This window comes from Streptopelia decaocto (assembly GCF_964273445.1).
Source record: "Streptopelia decaocto genome assembly, chromosome: 18".
Taxonomy (NCBI): domain Eukaryota; kingdom Metazoa; phylum Chordata; class Aves; order Columbiformes; family Columbidae; genus Streptopelia; species Streptopelia decaocto.
Window position 1 is genome coordinate 7077340 of NC_138673.1, and position 21053 is coordinate 7098392.

The 21053-nt window shown below is 62.9% G+C and overlaps 2 protein-coding genes across 2 annotated transcripts; one reads left to right on the forward strand and one right to left on the reverse strand.

The window, feature by feature from the left end:
• On the reverse strand, positions 1 to 13074 carry SEZ6 (seizure related 6 homolog; the record flags this gene model as incomplete). The annotated part of the gene is made up of 17 exons (XM_082068631.1): positions 1 to 30; positions 655 to 757; positions 836 to 956; positions 1068 to 1106; positions 1195 to 1392; positions 1472 to 1663; positions 1747 to 1941; positions 2018 to 2214; positions 2290 to 2428; positions 2699 to 2893; positions 2975 to 3141; positions 3429 to 3597; positions 3666 to 3851; positions 4175 to 4367; positions 5540 to 5673; positions 5746 to 6321; positions 13008 to 13074. 17 exons carry the CDS (start codon positions 13072 to 13074, stop codon positions 1 to 3), a joined length of 2901 nt encoding a protein of 966 aa, XP_081924757.1.
• A 3927-nt stretch (positions 13075 to 17001) lies between these two features.
• On the forward strand, positions 17002 to 20181 carry PIPOX (pipecolic acid and sarcosine oxidase). The gene is made up of 8 exons (XM_082068678.1): positions 17002 to 17130; positions 17784 to 17932; positions 18364 to 18565; positions 18646 to 18828; positions 18891 to 19043; positions 19110 to 19268; positions 19414 to 19489; positions 19573 to 20181. The coding sequence occupies exons 1-8, from the start codon at positions 17005 to 17007 to the stop codon at positions 19701 to 19703; spliced, it is 1179 nt and encodes a 392-aa protein (XP_081924804.1). The 5' UTR covers positions 17002 to 17004; the 3' UTR covers positions 19704 to 20181.
• Positions 20182 to 21053: the final 872 nt, after the last annotated feature.

Sequence of the window (21053 nt, forward strand, 5' to 3'; positions counted from 1 at the left end):
CTAGATGGACACCTCATATTCCCTCGTCTCCTGCAAAGAAAACAGACTGCGAGGGGTTGGACACCCGGCGGTGCAGCGGGGCGCCCGGGACAGGGATGAAGCGTCTCCCACATCACAGGGCTTTGAGGGGACATGCTAGATCATGAATGGCCCTGGGGGTGCATGTCCCATCCTGTGTGTGGTCCCTGCATGGTTGTCCTGTCTAATGCATGGTCCCTGGTATAGATGTCCCAGCTGGTGTGTGGTCCCCAGCATGCATGTCCTGCCCTGTGCGTGGTCCCTGGATGACTGTCCCATCTCACGAGTGGTCCCTGGATGGATGTCACATCCTTTGCATGAGCCCTGTGTGGATGTCCCATCCCACGTGTGGTCCCTGGATTGATGTCCATCATGTAACCGATCCCTGGGTAGGTGTCCCATCCTCTGCACGGTCCCTGCATTGATGTCCCAGCCCATGTGTGGTCCCTGGATCATGTCCCATCCGGTGCAGGGTCCCTGGATGGATGTCCTATCCCATGCATGGTTCCTGGAGCACATGTCCCCATCCATGCCTGTCCCACCCCACACACATCCCCTGGCACACATGGCCCATACGATGAAGGGTCCCTGGGGTCCCCGGCCCCATCCAGGGAAGCACAGGGGCCAGTTACTTACTCCTGTCTCATAGGTGGGGTTGTCAAAAGCCGACTCCACGGTGATGTGGTCGTAGGGGTGGGAGCCAGTGAGGGGCAGCTGCAGGGCTGGCTTCCCCTGGAGCCTGCAGGGAGAGGGCAGCTGGGGTGGCTGGGGGGCTGGGGGGACCCCGTAGGGGGACAGGGACCACCCGGCCACTCACTTGGAGAAGTAGAGATAAATGCCCCCGATGAGCAGGGCCACCACCAGCACGGGCAGGAAGACGGCGATGGCGACATTGGTGCCCTCCAGTGCCGTCCCGGAGGGCACGGCTTTGGCCACGGCTGCCCGGGAAAGCAAGGGTTCACCGAGGGGGCACCCCACATCAGCTGCACCCCGGGGTGCCCATCCATACCCTGACACCCCAGGCAGCCCTGACAAAGCATCACCCTTACCATCCAGGTTGCGGTTGCTGTAAAACTCATCGTAGGAGGCTGGAGGAGGTGGGAAAAAAAGAAGCTGGCATCAGTGGCAAGAGGCGGGGTGCCAGGGGGTTGCTGGGGTGGTGGGGGGTCCACTCACCCGCCTTGCAGATGGGGGGTGACCCGCTCCAGCGCGAGGGATGCCCGGGCAGGCAGTGCAGGCTGCCCTCGCCCAGCAGCGCCCGGCCGGCGGTGCAGGAGAAGCGTAAGGTGGCTCCCGCTGGGTACAACCGCCGCTCGGGGCTCTGCCGCCCGCCCGCCGGCACACCGGGGTTGTGGCAAGGCTCATACGTCTCCGCTGTGGTGCAGGGACACAGTGGCATCAGCACATGTTGCTGGTTCCAGGGACATGCCCAGGGAGGGGGTACCCAACTCACGGATGCACTTGGGGAGACGGTCGCTCCACTTGGGTCCCCCCGCGATGCGATCGTGGCAGGTGAGCGTCCCGGTGCCCGCCAGGATGTAGCCCTTGTCGCAGATGTACTGCACAGTGGATCCCACTGGGAATTTAGGGCTGGAGACCACCCTGCGGCTGTGCTCGGCATCTCCAGGGTCCCGGCAGGAGGTCACTGCGGGCAGGAGGGACCAGGGGTAACAGTGGCCACCGGAGATGTGCCATAGGACACGGGGGACACTGGTGGGTGCCGCTCACCCCTCTCGCAGGAGGGCAGGTCACCACTCCATGTCAGGTCCCAGTGGCACATCAGGAGGTCGGTGCCAGACAGCTGGAAACCAGGGTAGCAATGGTAGGTGACCACGGTGCCATGGAGCAACTCTGGCTGTGAGGACGTCTTCCAGCCATTGGCGATGTCTGGCAGCTCAGGGCAGGTGTCATTACGGGGGACCTCTGTGGGGACAGCGGGGTGAGCGGGGTGGTGGGGACACTGGGGACAGCAGGGACACCATCCCACTATGGGGCTCACCAGAGAAGTGGATGACAAAGCCTTGACGATAGGCAAAGGCACCGGCGCCGGGGTCGGACTGGAACTGGACGGTGACATCGGCACTGGAGGCGTAGAGCTTGAACCGGCCACGGGCACCCGTGTACTGGCCCAGGATACGCGCCGTCAGGTCGTCCCCATCGTAGAAAGTCAGCACGTCCCCCGTGCCCAGTCGCAGCCTGGGGTGGGGGGGCCATGAGGCGGGGGGTGCATGAAGCCCCTGTCCACCCATCCCCGGTTGTCCCCGCACTCACACGCGGACATCCAGCATGACGCGCTTGTCCTCGTCCACATGCAGCCCCCAGATGCAGTCCTGGCCCTTGCCGTACGCCTCCGGCCAGTTGGGTGACAGCACGACGCCGGCCGTGTCCGTCAGCTCCCCGCTGCACACCGCTGTGGGCACACACCGGGCTCGGCACCGCCGCGGGGAGAGCAGCCGTGGCACCCACCGGCACCCACCACCCCGTGTCCAGCACCCACTGCAGCCCCCCAGCTCCAGCACCCACCATCCCTGTTGGCTCTGACTCCAGCACACATCATGACACAGTGGCTCCAGCATCCATTGCAGCCCATCCCCAGCTCCAGCACCCACAGCAACCCCCAGCTCCAGCACCCAGTGAACCTCCATCTCCAGCACCCCGTCTCCCTGTCCCCGGTGCCCACCGCGGCATGCTGGCTCAGTCTCATTCCACTGCGGGTCGTTGGGGTCGACGCATTCAATGATGGTGGAGCCCTGCTCCAGCGTGTAGCCGGGGTCGCACGTGAACTCCACTGTGGTGCCCACGGGGTACCGGGGGTCGCTGGCCGTGAAATTCCCATACTTGACGAAGGGCTCGTAGCAATGTCCCTGCTCGAAGGCTGTGGGAACAGGGGTGAAGGTCTGTGGGGGCCAGGGGGGTGCAGGGATGCTCAGGTGCCCCCTATGCCCTGGCCCCGTACCCTCGTAGCGCAGTGCCATGCCCGCGGCGGCCCCGCTGCTGTCAGTGGTGAGCTCCACAAAGAAGTGGCGCCCGGTGCTGAGCAGCCCCTCGATGGGCAGGTATTCCACCTCGTAGGAGTCGTACACCGGCGGTGCCTCCACGTTGTTGCCGTTGCGGATGATGAGCCTGCCAGGCAGGGCAGGAGCAGAGTGCCGTGCCGGCCATGGCCAATAGAATCCCTGGGCATGGACAGTAGTGCCCAGCCCTGGCCATGGCCAACAGCACCCATCCTTGGGCCTGGACAATGGTATCTTCCTTGAGCATGGCCAACAGCACCTATCCTTGAGCATGGCCAACAGCACCCATCCATGGGCATGGCCACTGACACCCACCCTTGAACGTGGCCTATGCTTGGTGCAGGGCTCCCCAACATTGCCCCCACTCCCTGCATCCCCCCTGCCCCACGATCAAACCTGTCGTCGTCCTCAGCCAACGAGACCTTCTCGAAGTGGAGGTGCAGGCGGTGGCCAGCGGGCGCCTCCAGCAGCCAGTGGCACGTCAGGTTGTTGCTGTAGTTCCCGGGGAAGCCGGGCGAGATGATGCGTCCCACCGTGGCGTTTCGGACCACCCCGCCACACATCGCTGTGGGAGAGGGGCCATCAGCGGCCGGCTCTGCTGGCTTTACCACGTCCCCCAGGGCCGGCACTTACCGAGGCAGAGGGGCTCGCGGGCGCTCCAGAAGGGACGGGTGGCGTTGCGGCAGACGAGCCGGTGGGCACCTTGCAGCTGGTAGCCAGCGGCGCAGCGGAACCGGGCGTCCCCGCCGGGGTGCAGGCTGCTGACCGACACCTCCCCAAATGCCGGCCGTGCCGGGAAGGGGCAGCTCAGCAGGTAGGCTGGGGGCAGGTGGCGGCTGTTAGTTTTGCGGGGGACAGACCCCTTGGGGACACCAGCCCACCCCTCACCCAGCCCCCTGGAGCGCCTGGGTGCTGCAGGGTTGGGTGACACGCTGCCTACGGCTGCCGGTAATGATGCTAAATGAGCCCGTAATTGCTCACACCAATTAGATCTCCATTAGCGTTGCGTTCTTTGCCCGGTAGATGCCTGCTTAACCCACCAGCGGCACAGATAAACTCCACCATGCATTGCCAGGCTACGAATTAGCACCGGAGCCCCTCGCGGGGTGCAGGGCAGTGCCGGCAGTGGAGCTGCCCCATACCTTGGTAGTGGAAGCAGTAGGAGCCGGGGCTGGGGGGCCGGGGGCTCTGGAAGCGGAGGGTGAGGAGGTTGGCGGGGCTGCGGATGACCTGGCCCCGCAGCAGGAAGGACTCGTTGGCCAGGAGGGTGGGCTCCAGCCCCCCCATGCTCTCCACCGTCAGCGTCTCCCCCTCGGCCAGGCTGATGTTGTGGACCTGCCGGGGACAGCCAGGTGTCACTGTCCTGGCATCACCCCAGCACCCGGTTCCGAGCCGCTCCGCGGGCAGCTTGACAGCGCGCTGGGGCTTGTCTGTGCAGGGCAGCGCCGTTCGAACACCAGTAAGAGCACCATAAATCATCCTGCGGTGCAAAGAGCAGCTCCACCAGAGCACCACGGCCTGTGCTGACAGCCAGGCGTGTGCTCCAGCCCTCCGGAGCAATTCGCTATTAATGATGTTAATTAAGCGGTGCTGTGCGGTGATGAGCAAGCACTGCTGTGTGAGCTGGAGGAGGAGCAGGGGCTGATGGCGGAGCTGCTGCCTCCGGCTCACCACCGGTGTTCAGCAAATCTCGGTGCTGCCCCGCAGCAGCTCAAGTGGCGGGGACACACGGCCACGTGTCACCGATGGGAGCTGCACGTGGCCGTGGCACCGCGGGAGCTGCCGCCAGCCTCTGCTCCTGGCACATCACAGAATCGTTGTGGCTGGAAGAGACCCTCGAGGTCACCAAGTCCAACACTAATCCATGTCCCTGAGAACCTCATCTCCATGTCTGTTCAACCCCTTCAGTGATGGTGACTCCACCACTGCCCTGGGCAGCCTGTTCCAATGCCCGACAACCCTTTCCATGAAGAAATTTTTCCCAATATCCAAACTAAACCTCCCCGGCACAACTTTAGGCCATTTCCTCCCATCCTATGGCTTGTTATGTGCGAGAAGAGAACAACCCCCACTTGCTACAACCACCTTTGAGGCAGTTGCAGAGAGAAAGAAGGTCTCCCCTCAGTGTCCTTTTCTCCAAGCTGAACGCCCCAATGTCGATGGGTGCTGGGTTTTCCTGGCTCCACACCACGGCATTACACCTGTCAGTGTTGATTACACATTCTCCATCAGTGCTTCAGTAATTAAATCCTGCATTGCTTCTTTGGTGACGGGTGCCAGCCACAGCCGCCAGTGGTCACAGGGCTCCCACCAGCTCATGCACCCGTGTCCATGCCCTGAACTGGCTCTCCTGCCTCAGGGACACAGGGACAGGGACAAGGACAGGGACAGCACTGCCTGTCTGCTGCACTGTGCATGGCCACACAGCTGCGGCATGGAGCAGGGGACGGGCCATGCCTGCCTGCAGATACTTGTCACCACATCCCACCCGCAGCCCCCCCACTCACCTTGAGCTCCACGCCATAGCCAGGGTAGACAGAGACGGTGTAGGTGCAGTCCAGGCTGACATCATAGGGGACAGCGGCCGGCTCTGGGGACACCAGCCAGCCCTCGGGACCCGCCAGTGTCCGGTTGCAGGGGGCTGGTGACAGAGGAGACCCCAGCTCAGCCGCACTTCATCCCAACTCCCCCCAGCTCCCTCCCCGGCACTCACCTGGTCCCTGCAGCGTGGTGACAGTGGTGGTGGTAATGGTGGAGGTGGTGGTAGTCCCCTCCTCATCCCCGGGGACCACAGTGACCCCAGTGTGGGATCCCAGGGACGTGCCAGGGGTGGCAGGTGCCTGGCTGGGGGACACAGGAACCGACTCTGGCACCCCGAGGGGGGACCACGAGGGATTGGCAGCTGGCACGACCCCCCATGCCTCTCCCCATGGCCCTGGGTGTCCTGCTGGCGTGGTCAGCGGGTCGGTGGGGAAGGCGGCCCTGGGCAGGGCGGGGGTGCGCGGGGGGGGCTCAGGGGCTGGGGGGCCAGGGTCTGGCTGGAGAGCATCAGCAGGCAGGAGGGGACCAGGGTCGCCGGGCAGGAACGGTGCCTGGCCCAGGTAGTCCTTCTTCAGGAAGGCTTCGTGCAGCAGGTCCTCCAACAGCGGGTGGTGGTTGAGGAGCTTCAATGTGGGCGCCGTGCTGACAAAACGAGCCTCTGCTTCCCGCTCTGCCGGCGTGGGCAGCGCCGTGGGCTCCCCTTCGGCCTCAGCGCTCTCCCCGGCTTTCCTCGCCACCCCGTTGAAGCCTGGGGAGAGGAGATAACATGGGGTGCTGGGGACCCTTGGACTGATGCTGCATCATAGAAGGATGCTACATTGGAGACCAATGCTTCATTCTGGACCAGTGATGCACCATGGACTGATGCTGCAGCATGGGCTGATCCCTGCCGGATCAGTCCCACACCATCCCCTCTCCCGGGGGGCACGCAGCCCCCCAGCCCCACCGTGCCACGGCCAGGGGATGCCACGGCAGCACCCATGTCTCTCCATGGGCCCGTTGCAGGGCTGTGATAGCACGTGGGCACATCTCGCTGCTGTGCACAGGCGCTGATGACACGATACTGCCAATTAACGGGTAATTATACTGATCTGTAGCGGGGCAGGGCCCTGCGAAGATTAATTACTCTGCGACTGCCACTTTTAAGGGACTATTAACAGACATTAGCTTGGGTGAGCAGTACCGGGGAAGCCACTAGTTGCTGGCAGGTGTCCCCACCCACTCTGTGTCCCCACTGCCCCGGGACAGTGACAATGTCCTGGGCACGATGAGTACCCAACCACTCCAGCTCCAAAAGCTTCACTTGCCCCCCAGCAAGGCCAGAATTATTTTTTAATAGGATCCATTTATTAGAACATAAAAGTTAATGAGTTTATACTGAAGGGCGCCAAAATCTCTTTTAGGCTTAAATAGCAGATTAGTGCTCGGAGCCGGGCCCTGCACTGCTCACAAGCCACCACGGCCACCCTGTGTAGCAATGGCTGGGGCAGAGCTGCCTGGGCTGCTGGGGAGCACAGTGGTCCCCTTTGGGGCTGCTGGTGAGCCTGGATCCCATGGTAAAGCTCCTACAGCAGGTGCCATCCAGGTGCTGTGGCACCCTTGGCTGGCTGAGTACCACAGGATGCTCCTGGTTGTAGGGGATGCTCTGGGTACCACAGGATACTCCTGGGACTGGGGGATACTCAGGCCTGGGAATGCTCTTGGCCCTTGGGGGATGCAGGATGCTCAGGGCACCGTGGGAAGGCAGCAGGTGCCCAGATGTTGCCACCCACACCCCTCAAGCACCACATGATTAGAGCTTCCACCTCCACAGATGTCTCTAAGCAGTTTATCTCCAGTGACCGTGCCACAGCTGTGTCCCTCCCGTGCCCCCAAGGTGACCAAGAGCTGGTGACATGGGACCTTGCTACCCAGCACCCACTCCTCTGGGCCCTGGCACCCAGCAGGGACCCCCCCAGGGCTCAGGGCAGGCACAAAGGGACCACCAAGTCCCCACCAGCCAGATGCTCTCTGGGGACCCTCTGCATGCGTGGCACGTGCCCACTGCTGCAGCCGGACCTGGGCCCTAATCCCTTGCATCAGCTCTGCTGGGCGGGAGTCTATTAACAGCAGCTGGGAGCTGGGGAGACGCCAGAGACTAATCCGGCTGTGGCGGGCGGCTGCCCCCCCAGCGGGAATCGATGCTGCCTGCTGTCACAAATAAATAAATAAGGCAACACGTGGCCTCCCGGGGAACACGGATCGATGGTGCCCGACGAGAAAGCAAAAACACAGCACCTGGCCCCACGGAGGGGACAGAGCATGGCCCTCGGCTGCCCCAGGAGTGTCACAACGCCATGGCGTGATGGTGCTCAGTGCCTCGGTTTCCCCATCTGTAAAAGGGGGCAGGCAGGGGGTGGGGGCAGCTGAGTCCCTGGTCTCTTGCCCAGTGCAGGGGGAGGGCAGGGGTTGGGCTCGCAGGGCTCCAGGTTTATTTTCCAATTTAAAATCCAATCTGGCTTTGCCCCCGCGGCTGGGTCCAGCAGCCGTGATGAATGAGCTGTCAGGCAGCCGGCGCCACGCTCCCCCCCATGGCCCCCATTGTCCCCAGACCCCCTCAAGCCACCCCAGCCGGCACAGGAGGGGGACGTGTCTGGTTGATGCCAGATTCCCATCTCTATCCCCTGCCCTGTCGTCCTGGGGAGGGGGATCCCTGGCAGGGAGGGGGGCACGCGCTGGCTGGGTGCCCTGTGGGCAGGAGCAGGCAGGGAATGAAGGTGGGTGGGCCGGTGTAGGCAGCGTGAGAGTACAGGCAGCACCAGGGTGCAGGGAGGGGTGGGTGAGCAGGTGCACACAGACAGTGTGAGGGTGCAGGCAGGGGTGGGTGGGCGCAGGCAGGCACAGGCAGGGGCGGGTGGGTGCAGGCAGGCGCAGGCAGGTGCAGGCAGGGCTGTGCAGCCCTGCTCCCCGTGCCGCCTAGCCAACACCGCCTCCACGCAACCAAACCAACAGCACCTGGCATGGCAAGCTGGGCACCCCACTGGCACCAGCAGGCACCCAACTGGTACCTATGCTGGTGCCCATGTCCTACCAGCCTGTGGCCTCCTCCCCAGCATGACCAGTGAGCCCAGAGACCCACAGCCAAACAGGGCGGGACCCAAGGGGCTGCCCCGGTGCCACTGCTGGCAATCACGGCCACCAGCTCCAGCGGCTGCCAGAGGAACTCGACTTTAATATTCATGGCGGCGCTGGCGGGGAAGCGTTTGACCTTGTATGTTTTGCGATTCTCCTTGAATTGAACAGTCATTTACCCGCTGACACATGTCACATGTCGCTGCAACTGGTTCCCTGGAGCATCGCGGCGGTGGCGGCCGAGCGCCGGCTGCCATACTGAACACCGAGCCCCCAGCGTCACCCGCACTGGGTGGGCGCCAGGGCAGAGCCCGGGGGACACGAGGGTACCCATCCGCAGGGAGCTCCTCCCTCCCCAGCTGGTGGGGGCCGGCAGTGCCCCCATCCCCTCCTTGCCATCCACAGCCCGTGTCATCCTGCTTCCCCGGCTGTCCCTGCGGAGCTAATACGTTTGTACAGCGATTTCTCTGAATGGCAGCGGTGAGAAATGGCATGTCTGCTGTTATTTTGGATCTGAACGCTAGAGCCAGGCAGTGCCATGTCCACCCTCCCCATGCCAGCAGCATTGAATCAGTTCCCCCGGCTCTGTGATGGAGCCACCACCGCCAGGCAGCAGCCACCCTGTGCCACCCATGGCACAGGTGCCAGCCCCCACGGGGCTCTGTGCCAACTCAGAGCTCCCCAGGACTCAGTGTTGTTCTATGCCCTGGGATAACCAGGGGAGCAGAGGAGACACTCAGTCCATGGGGCATTCCTGGGTGCTGGGGGGCGCCTGCTTGGCACAGGATGCAGGTGGGGAGAGCAGAGCTGCACTGCCCTCCTGGCTCCTCTTCCCTCCGCCCACCACCGGCGACATTAATTGAAATCCAGTTGAGGGAGGCAAGCAAGACCTCGCCCGGCTCTGCATTGGGCTGCTCAGCCATGTTATCGTCCCCACAGACGCTATTCCCTCACAGCGGGCGGGAAGCGTGGAGCATCACCTGCTGCTCCTGCCACAGACAACTGCCCCCAGTGCCCTCTTTTGGGCCCCCTGGGAATTCAACACAAGCATCCCCCTGCAGCAGACCCCCTACCCTGCCTCCTCGCTGCTCTCCGTGTAGGATGAACCATCCAGTTCCGGAAGCCAGCAAAGGCTGACGCTACAGCCACATCCCCCACCGGAGCCCACCCTGCCCGGGCACAGCCCCTGTGCATCGCTCCGCGCCGGCTGATCTGGCATTTCAAGCACCTCTCTCCATTTTTCACATGGTCACAGTGGCGCTCTCGCAGCTGATTAATATTTGATCCCTTCAGCACAGCTCGTTACTGCATTTAAATTATATCTGTAATAACCCCTGCTGGCATGGCGAGCATGCAGGCCGGCTCCTGCTGCCTCTCCCGCAGGCGAGGGATGGAGCACGTCCCCAACCCTGGCCAACGGGACCCTCCGATGCAGGACACGGTGAGCGGTGCCAGGTCTCAGCACAAAGCACACAGCAGGGAACCAGGCAGATGGAGACACCCCCAGCTGCCTCCAATGGGTCCAGGCAGCCCCTTGACCCGCTCAAGGATGCCCGTGGTGGGAGAGGTGACGGTCGCCCAGCTGGCCCCGTCCCCCTGCAGCCGGAGGAAGGGATGGATGCTGCTGCTCTGGAGCTGCTGCCTGCGACTGGAAGGAATCCATTACCTCCCTGGTTATAGGCAGCTTTCAGAGGCAATCTTTCAATTGTGTGCATTTAAAGAATTGATTGGAGGTGAAATTATCCTCTCCTGCCGGAGCCAGCGGAGACACAACTTCATCAGGCTCCCCCAGGGGCTGCCTGGGCCCAGGGGGGGATTCGGCAGCCTGGGGTCAGCCCCGGTCCCCACACCGACACAGGGCTGCAAACCAGGTGACACAGCTCTGGCCAGGCTCGTGCCAGTCTGGGGGTCCCACCGGTGGCACAGGGGGTGTCCCCCACTGCTCCACACTGGATCTGGGGGTGCCCTTGCCGTGCCCTTGCCCAGGCACCTCTGCGCCCCGTCCCCCCCACGATCCCCTTGCCCTTCCTGGGGTGCCAAATCTGTCCACACTGGCACTAACCTGCAGCCAGCCCTGCAGTGATGAGGGTCCCAGGGGACGCGGGAGGCAGCTGGCCCAGCCCACACCCTATGTTCCCATGGGGCAGTCCTGCCCTCCCGCCCTCCGGCTTAAGAGCATTATCCAGATAATCCTGGCCTGGCAGCACAGCAGCGTGGCGGTGATGAACTCCTCTGAGGCACGCAGAGGACGAGCACACACGCTGTTAATTACTGTAGCAGACGTCTGCTTCCTTCCCCGTCCCCCTCCTCACACCAAGACCCCGACCAGCACCCGCATCTCCAGGGACATCATGTCCCCCAGATGCATCATCCCTGTCGACACAGCACAACTCATGGGGGCACAGACAGACCCTGTGTCCCCACCACAACGTACGCTGCTTCCCGTTACCCCAGGCTGCCAGGACCCCAAATTACAAGGAGCTCCCTTGAGCATGGTGAAGATGACCCTGCAAAAAGCCAGGCCTGCTACAGCTTTGGAGAGTGGGGGAAAGGAGGAATGGTGGGCCAGGGTGGATGGAACTGCACCCAACACCATGCCCCCCAGCTGCACCAGCACCGGGGGCCCAGACCCCACTTTCTGCTGGGGCAAGCCCCCATGGGCACTGGGGATGGAGCTGCCTCACACTGGGACAGGCCTGCAGGTCACCACATAGGGTGACAGAGAGAGACAGGATCAGACTGCATTGCCACCACCCGGGGGGACATCTCTAATCGCCCTGGCCTGGGGGTCTGAGATAGCCCATGTCCCTCAGCCCCATGTCCAATCTCCACCACTCACTAGCCCATCAATGCCAAGTCAAGGCCATGGTGACACCAAGAGTGACAACGCTGCACAGAAATCGGGGTGCTGGGCTGGGAGACCTGTGATGGTGAGGTGGTAAGAGGGTGGGGGAGCACATGGAGGGGCACAGGCTGGACAGGACCCCACAGCTCCCAGCCCTGAGAAGAGCTCAGCACCTTCCAGGGCATCCCTACCTCTAACACTCTGGGAAATACACATGCAGAGTTTAATTAACTTTATTGATATTCAGAAATTAGGGGACTGACTAGAGGTAATTGCTCATTAGAAATCATTAAACTGACACGGTAAGCACCAGCCTCCCTCAGGGGAAGCCTGCCCTGCCCAGGGCCCTGTTCCCAGGGCAGAGACAGGGACACAGACAGCACCCCCCCCATCTTCACCGCCCCACAGCGGGGCAGGAGATGGGAGTGCCATGGATTTACTCCACTTGCTGCCCTGCAGAGGGTCCCCCATACACCTTCCAAAGCAAGAGGGCTGTGGCAACAGCCCTGGGGGGCAGACTGAGACTGGAATAGCAGCAGGCGCAGGGCCACGGTGCCCTTCCCCGGCTGGGCTTGGCTGCCAGATGGGGAGTTTATGTAACTCCCCGCACGGCTGCTGCCTGCAGCTCAGCTGAGCCGTGCTGCCTGCCTGCACCCCGCTGGGGACAGCAGGGCCAGACCACCACCCACTCCTCCCCCTGTGCACACTGCCCACCACCAGCATGGCCACACTGGACCAGGACACCCCAAGCTGCGGCGGGTCCCCAATCCTATTTTTTAGGGCAGTGGAGCCACAAGGCGTCGAGGCTGCGGGGCTGCCCGTGCCCCAGGGGTGGCAGAGCCAAGGAGCCGAGCTGGGTGTTGTCTGCTCTCCTTGGGAAAGACCAACATCCGTGATTCTTGCATCTCCCTTACACCTTCCCCAGAGCCAGAGGGGTCACCTCAACTGAGGTGGGGGATTGGAGAAGCCCTGGTCCCCAACACCCCCAAGCCCCACCAGTGGGGACCACAAAGAGGGACCGGTTCAGAACCCACTGCTGGGCACAGCCGGCCGGGGTGGCTCAAAGGGCTCGGCAGCCGGGGGAGGGGGTCTCGCCGGGCGGTGCCGTGTCTGCCCAGCCCCCGGTGCAGCGGTGCCCGCCCCCCCCTCGCCAATAATACCGACAGAGGGGCTGTCGCTGGAGCCCGCCGGGGGCGGCGTTGCACCAGCCCGGCTGCAAACGGCTCTGCGCGCTCCCGGCGGCTCCGGCTCCCGGCGCCACCGGGGTCTGTGCAGGGGACGGATAACGCGGCGGGGGTGCGCGGAATTCTCGCTTCACCGGGGGAAGCGTCCCCGCCGCACCGGGGGCGAGCGCAAGTTGGCAAAGTTTAGCGGCGACAGAGCGGGGCTGGGGACACCGTTACCGGGGGAGGTTGGTGTGAATGGGGAGGGGGGTGACCTGGACGGCGCGGGGGGGTTGCCGGGGGGTCGGTGCTTACCGTCGGCCGGTGCACGGAGCAGCGCGGCGAGGAGCGGCAGGAGCAGGGCGGGCGGCGGCGAGCCCATGGCCGGCGGCGGTCAGCACCGCGGACAGCTCCGCTGCGGGCACGGCCGCGCCGTAACGCTCCGAGCGCTGCGCCCGCCAATCCCGGGCCGGGGGGGGCTCACCGCCTCCCCCCCCGCACCGTGCCGTAATGCTCCGAGTGCGGCGCCTGCCAATCCCGGGCCATGGGGGGGTGCGTCCCCACCCCCACCCCCCCACCGTAATGCTCTGAGAGCGGCGCCCGCCAATCCTGCAGGCTGGGAAGGGGGGGCTCCTCCCTGCCGGCCCCCCCTCGCGCTCTTCGCCGTAACTCTCCGAGTGCGGCGCCTGCGAATGCTGGGAGGTGAAGGCTGGGGGAGGGGGAACCTACTCCGTCCCCAAATACCGGCGCCCACCCGGGCTGAGAAAGCCACCGTGAGCCTCGGGAAAAGTCCTCGGTGCTCACCTCATCATATCCTGCTTCCCCCCATTGCCGGTCACCCGTGCTGAACCCTCCAGGATGCCAAACCACATGCAGCCCCCAGCCTCAGGAATCTCCCATCTGCTCCTCCCCATCCCTAAATAGCCTCAGTTGGGGCTGGGCTCATCATCCCCCAAACAGGGAAACCTGGGCTCAGGGCAGCCCTTACAGCTGGGCTCCGTGCAAAGCCGGGGGGCCTGTATGTCGAGGGGCTGAAATTCCCCCTCCAGCCCCCCAGCTCAGGGTGCCGCTCCCCTGGGATGGGTGGGGGGCAGCCAGCCCTGCAGCAGGCAGATGGCGTTGGCACCAGCACTGTACAGCTCTGCGCTGGCTGCCGGGCGGCTCTTGCGTATGTTAAAAATAAAAAATAATAAAAAAACCCCAAACAAACCAGCTCTTTGTTTAATAACCCCCTCCCCGTCTCCATGAAAGCCCAGATGGCTTCGCCTCTCCGCGCTGACACCGTGCGCAGCAGCGTTCCCCCGCAGCCCGGCCAGCCCCGGCTGCAAACGCGGCCCACGCAACCGGCACCGGGTGGGTTTGTATTTTTAATCCCAGGCCCCGCTTTGCCGACATGCACCGCTTCTGCCATGGAGAACGGCAAACCATGCACTGCATGGTTCGGCACAGAGGAAAGAGCAGTGACCAGCCCCGCGGCACAGGCTGTGACCACCAGCCCCACGGCTGCGGTGGGAGTGGGGCACGCAGCGATGCTGTGGGTCTTCTCATCCCGGGGGGCCTGCAGAGCCGGGGGGGGGGGCAGCTGGTGCTCCCGCCAAGCACTTCCAATGTTAAACCCAAAACTTTGATCTGCCAGTAGCTCCATCAATGTTTAAAGCACCAAAGCCCTGGTAGGGCTTGGAAGATGGGCATTTTGAGGCCAAATTGGAGTTTCTAATATTATGATATTCAAATAATTTTAATCCACTTGACGCTTCCCCAGGCATGTACCTGGACTGCTAATGAGGGGCTGCCTTTGGTGGCTGTTGGTTTTGACACAAAGCAAACAAACCCTTTGCAGATGCCTTCAAAGCGTTGGGGATGGTGAGAGCTGGGAGGTAAATGGGGGCAAGCGCAGCTGAAGCCAGCACAGGGCGGCTTTGGGGGAGAACTTCACCCTCCCCGCAGCCACACGGCTCCCTGGGGAGCAACGCTGCTCCTTCATTATTTGTTAAGTGCTGGCTGCACTTGCTGGAGGATGAGGATGGGACAGCCCGGCCCACAGTACTGGTGGGGATGATGATGGGGGAACTGCAGCTGCCATCTCAGTGTGCAGCAGGTGCAGCGGGTGCAGGGGGTGCAGCGAGTACAATGGATGCAACGGGTGCAGGGGGTGCAGGGGATGCAATGGGTGCAGGGGATGCAATGGGTGCAGGGGGTACAGGGGATGCAATGGGTGCAGTGGATGCAATGGGTGCAGGGGGTGCAATGGGTGCAATGGGTGCAGTGGATGCAATGAATGCAATGGGTGCAGTGGATGCAATGGGTGCAGGGGGTGCAGGGGATGCAATGGGTGCAGGGGGTGCAATGGGTGCAATGGGTGCAGTGGATGCAATGAATGCAATGGGTGCAGTGGATGCAATGGGTGCAGGGGGTGCAGGGGATGCAATGGGTGCAGGGGGTGCAGGGGGTGCAGAGCCCAGCAGGCAGCAAGCCGCTGCTGAGCCCTGCCTGGCTTTGGCCAAAGCTCCTCATTCCCAGTTTCTCCAGCCCCACATGGATCTGGGCTGGGGGGGCTCCCACAAGGGCTGTTCCCCAAGCCCCAGTGCCAGCCCCGAGTGTTCCCATCCATCGCCCCAGTCCATGGGAATATTTCATTTGTCCCGTGCTCTCGGCACAGCTCTCCTGCTTTAGGAAACCGATTCCTTCCTGCCACAAGCGTTGCCTCTGGTTCATCTAAACCCAGCTCAAGAGGACAAGGGCAGGGATGGAGGACACCAGGCACAGCGCTTGGGGTAGCCCCAAAAACCTCATCCTGAGGCAAGATGAGCCCTTTGCGGAGTCTGGGGGTGCAAATGTCCCCAATGCCTGGGGTCAGCCCTGGTTGGGGGTCACCTGTGGAGTGATAACAATGGCTTGAGGGGTCCTACCAAGCCCTGGGGACACCTGCTGGGGCACGGCTGTCCCCTCCAGCGCTGGTGACCATCCCTGCATGTCACTGATGGCCTCCTTGGCTTCGTAGCAGCACAAGCAAGGCTTTTCCAGCCCGATCTATTAACACGCCGTTAGCGGGAGAGGAGTTCATTTTTGCCATTTAACGTTTCACGGATAATTAATTATTCTTCATCTTTCCCAGTAAAAAAAGGAAGAGCAGGTAGAGAGGCTGTTCAAAGCAAAAAAAAAAAAAAAAAGCAACTTGAAACCCAGGGAAATTGGTGAATTATTTGTAACATCAAAGGCGAGGGAGGATGTGCTGATTTAATGGGGCACCGCACGATGCAGAGCCTGGGGCATCGCGGTGATGCTGAGGCTGGTGTGAACTCATTGCATTCGTGGTAGCTGCGCAGATGAGGGGCCCTGGTGGGGAGCCCCCCCCTCACCTGCACCCCATCCGCCTCCTCTCACCCCATCGCCGTGTGCTGCCGGTTCTGCCTTTGCACAGTGCCGGGGTGTCCCCGTGACCCAGCTGGACACCGTGGCTGGGGGGGCTGGAAATCCCCCCCCAGCCCAGCACAGGCCTCCCACGCTCCCTGGTGCTTCATCCATCACTGGAGGCGAGCAGGAAAATAAATAATGATATTTAACATTTCATAATAACGACAATTAACCGGTAAATAATGCCTTTTACACCACAAAAGCGAGAGTATATTAATTCCCCTAATTAGCTGTCAGGCAGCGTGGGGCAGTGGCTGTAGCAGGTGACGCCAGCGGCCCCCGCCTGCATTATGCCCCCCCTCATGCATCGCTGAGCGTCCCCACACCCCCAAAATTGTGCAGGTTTGTGAAACCCATGGCAGTGGTGGGACACGGGGCTCTGCTCCAGCCGGCCCTAAATCACGCCGATCTCCCATTAAAAAGAATAGCAACAACAACCAAAGATGGCAACAAAATAGTTTATGGCTGTAATAAATTGTGCCAGAGGAAAAAAAACAACCCGTTTTCCTTGCAGCAAGCGGGGGGTTTCCCGTTGGCACACAAAAGGGAGCGTTATGGAAACCAGCATCCCACCGCAGTCAGGGAGGGAAACTGGGATTTATTGGAAACAATTTGCCATCAGATTTATCCCACCCGCTGGAACTGGTCCCTCTGGCGACGCTTTGGGGCTGGGGGTCCCTGCTGCAGTGGGGGGAGGACAATGGGGGGTCCTGTGTTCCCCTGTCTCCATGGGGACTGGAGGGCAGCCAAAGCTCCACCACCCGCTTGGCTCGGCCGGACTCTGCCCCGTCCCTCCCCTTGGCTCGGCTCCCGGCTGCCTGCGGGGACGGGGACGGGGACGGGGACGGGGACGGGGACGGGGACGGGGACGGGGACGGGGACGGGGACAGGGACAGACATGGCTGCCCGCAGCCAGCCCCAGAAGGCCACCTACGACGCCATCATCATCGGGGCTGGCATCCAGGGCTCCTTCGCCGCCTACCACCTGGCCCAGCGTCACAGGGACACCCTCCTGCTGGAGCAGGTACCGGCAGCCCCAGCCCTGCCATGTCCCTTGTCCCACTGTGTCCTCAGCTCTGCCGTGTCCCTTGTCCCACTGTGTCCCCAGCTCCAACGTGCCAGGGTGGGCACCTGCAGACCCAGCTGCCCTCTGCCATGGCACGGACCAGAGCTGCTGCCAGCACCCATGTCCCCACTGCCAGGACCCCACGTCACCAGTGCCAAGACTCCCATGTCCCTGTTGCCAGGAACCCCATGTCACCAGTGCCAAGACCCCCATGTCCCTGTTGCCAAGACTCCCAAATCCCCAGTGCCAGGACCCCCATGTCCCCAGTGCCAGGACCCCCATATCCCCACGGCCAGGACCCCCACGTCACCAGTGCCAAGACCCCCATGTCCCCGTTGCCAAGATCCCCACATCCCCAGTGCCAGGACCCCCATGTCCCCAGTGCCAGGACCCCCATATCCCCAGGGCCAGGACCCCCACATCCCCAGGGCCAGGACCCCCACGTCACCATTGCCAAGACCCCCATGTCCTGCCATTCCCCAGCGCCGTGCCTGGCAGGCCGGACTGTGTCCCTGGGTCCCCGCTGTGGCACAGCACCAGTGCACACGGAGCCAGCGGGGTTGTGGGGTGGTGGTGACCATGGTCACCCCCCTGTCTCCCCCGCCCCACAGTTCATCCTGCCCCACTCGCGGGGCAGCTCGCACGGGCAGAGCCGCATCACCCGCAGCGCCTACCCCCAGGCACACTACGCACGCATGATGCCCGACAGCTTCGGGCTCTGGCGGCGGCTGGAGGACGAGGCCGGCACCACCCTCTACAGGTGACGGGGATGGGGACGCAGCCCCACCGGGTACCGTCCCCTCCCCGTGGGGCTGGGGGCTGTGGCCGCAGCGCTGGGCAGGATGAGCCGCCCTGGCTGGCAGCTGTCGGCTCCAGATAATTTATGGGGCTCCATAAGGAAGCGCCATTAAGGAAATGAGCATCTAAACGATCCCCTGCTGCTGGGGTCAGGGCTGATGGCGCTTGCTGTATTATCGGGGGGTGAGTGTGATGCCAGCATCCAGACGCCCCCATGCTTCACCCCCTGTGCCCTTGCCCAGTGTCCCACCACAGGGTGCCCTTGCACCAGGGTGCAGCGCATCCTGAGCATCACCAGTGCCACTGGACCTCGGTTTCCCCCAGTGGTAAAGTGAGGGGGGGTCTGAATGGGGAGGGGGCGACAGGTGAGCTGACGTGGCTGCTGGGGTGCAGGCAGACGGGGCTGGTGGTGCTGGGCCCGGCGGGTGACCCGGAGCTGGAGAGCTGCCGGAGCAGCCTGGGTGCCGGTGACATCCTCGACACCACGGCGCTGGCCCAGCGCTTCCCCGGCCTCCAGCTCCAGCCTGGCCAGGTGGCCCTGTGGGACGGCACCGGCGGGGTGCTCTTTGCCGACCGGGCGCTGCGGGCGGTGCAGGTGGGTGCTGCCAAGGGGATGGGGTGGGTGTCCCCCAACTTTGTCCCTGTAACAGCCTCCTGTCACCATCCACTCCCCAGGACATCTTTCGCCAGCGTGGGGGCACCCTGCGGGATGGGGAGAAGGTGCTGCGCATTGAACCTGGGGATGTGCTCACCGTCACCACCACCGCCGGGGTGTACCGAGCCCCCCGGCTCATCATCGCAGCCGGAGCCTGGACCGGTGCTCTGGTGGCACCCCTGGGTCTCCGCCTGCCGCTGCAGGTAAGGGGCGGTGGCACCACGGGGTGGCACGGCCACGGTCAAGGCTAATGCTGTGACTCCAGCCCCTGCGCATCGACGTCTGCTACTGGAGGGAGAAGGAGCCGGGGACCCCCAGCAAAGACAGAGCCAGTCCCTGTTTCATAGCGCTGGGGCTGAGCGAAGCCCCCCACAGCATCTACGGGCTGCCCGCTCTCGAGTACCCGGGGCTGGTGAAGGTGAGTGGGGCACGGCAGTGGCGCGGGGATCCCCTGGCCAGCCCCTCCTGACCGGCTGTCCCCCAGGTGTGCTACCACCACGGCAGCCCCGTTGACCCTGAGGAGCGGGACCGGGTCCCCCCAGATGCCCCCCGCCCTTATGTTGGCCTCCTGAGCAGCTTCATCAGCAGGTACCTGCCTGGGCTGGAGCCCCAGCCGGCCGTGGTGGAGACCTGCCTCTACACGGTGAGAACCCCCCAGGAGCGGGAGCCAGGCGTCCGGGGTCCCAAACCCTTCCCCATCCCAAGGTGGACCTTGCTATCCCACCCCCCCCACCTTGAGTCCAGGAGAGCACCCCTGGCCCCACACCCTCACACTGTGGCTCCCCCAGAACACCCCGGATGAAGATTTCATCCTGGACCGGCACCCCAAGTTCAGCAACATCATCATCGGGGCCGGCTTTTCGGGTAGGCAAGAGCACCCCCCAGCACCCCAGAGCTGGTCAGGACTGTGGGGGTGCCTGTGTCCCCATACCCCCGTCCCTCCGCAGGCCACGGGTTCAAGCTGGCGCCTGTGGTGGGGAAGCTGCTGTGTGAGCTGAGCCTGGGTGAGGAGCCGTCGCACAGCATGGCCGCCTTCACCATCACCCGCTTCCCCGGCGTGCTCCAGCCTGAGCTGTAGATGCGGGGCCTTGGCCATGCCTGTGTGGCATCACACTGTCCGGTAGCTGTGTCCCTGTGATCCCATGTCCTTACACCCCAGTGTGCCAGCACCTCCCACCCCTGCATCCCTGTATCTCCACCTCCCTGCGCCCTGGTGTCCCAATATACTGCACATCCCGCTACCCTGCATCCTCATGTCTCTGTACTCACCACCACAGCACCAGCACCCAGCAGCCATCTGTGCACCCCAGCACCACTCCATCCCCACATCCCAACACTCCTGCATCCCCATACCCTGCACCCTGACAACACAGCAACCCTTCATCCTTGTATCCCAGCATCCCGGTACCCTGAATCTCTCCATCCCTGTATCCCAGTATCCTGGTACCCTGCCTCTCCACATCCCTGTATCCCAGCATCCTGGTACCCTGAATCTCTCCATCCCTGTATCCCAGCATCCCGGTACCCTGCCTCTCCACATCCCCGTATCCCAGCATCCCGGTACCCTGAATCTCTCCATCCCTGTATCCCAGTATCCTGGTACCCTGCCTCTCCACATCCCTGTATCCCAGCATCCTGGTACCCTGAATCTTTCCATCCCTGTATCCCAGCATCCCGGTACCCTGCCTCTCCACATCCCTGTATCCCAGCATCCAGGTACCCAGCCTCTCCACATCCCTGTATCCCAGCATCCCGGTACCCTGAATCTCTCCATCCCTGTATTCCAGCATCCCGGTACCCTGCCTCTCCACGTCCCTGTATCCCAGCATCCTGGTACCCTGCCTCTCCACATCCCAGCATCCCCATCTCCCCGCATCCCAACATCCCGTATGCTGCACAGTGCCAAGCCATCTCTGCCAAGTGCCCGCTCCCTGGAAACAAATTAAGGCGCTTTGTCAGCCTCATGAAGATGGAGCTGGAACAGCGCAGAGAGACACACTCGCTTAGGAGTCAAGTTAAATGTTTTAATGTTAAATGTGCCATTTTATTATCATTAGATCGCTCCCACTTAATGAAAGCGCATTAGCACAGTGTGGCTTTATGGCAGCGAGTGCCAAGCTCAGACCATTTGTTTCCAAGAGATGGTGTGGAAAGGGATCAAATGACCTGGTTTGTTGGGGTCCCAGGAGTGGGGGGGAGCCCCAGGGTGTCCCTGGGGGCGGGAGGGGGGCAGCACCCAGCCAAGGCCGGTGGGTGCTGGAGCCGAGGCCAAGCCGCGGCCGGCGATGCACATCATCTCCTCCATGTTAAATAATTAACACCAGCAGGCAGAGGGCTCCCATCGCTGCTGCTCATCTGCATATTTATGAAGACTGATAAATGATTCAGTGCCGGCACCCACGAGGGCCATCTCCCCCTCCCATCCCCA

Bases quoted from the DNA above. Each gene is read 5' to 3' on its own strand.
- PIPOX (XM_082068678.1), top strand. From the start codon at position 17,005: ATGGCTGCCCGCAGCCAGCCCCAGAAGGCCACCTACGACGCCATCATC. The intron at 19,269-19,413 runs GTGAGAACCCCC...TGGCTCCCCCAG, and splicing joins TGGAGACCTGCCTCTACACG to AACACCCCGGATGAAGATTT. The intron at 19,490-19,572 runs GTAGGCAAGAGC...GTCCCTCCGCAG, and splicing joins CATCGGGGCCGGCTTTTCGG to GCCACGGGTTCAAGCTGGCG.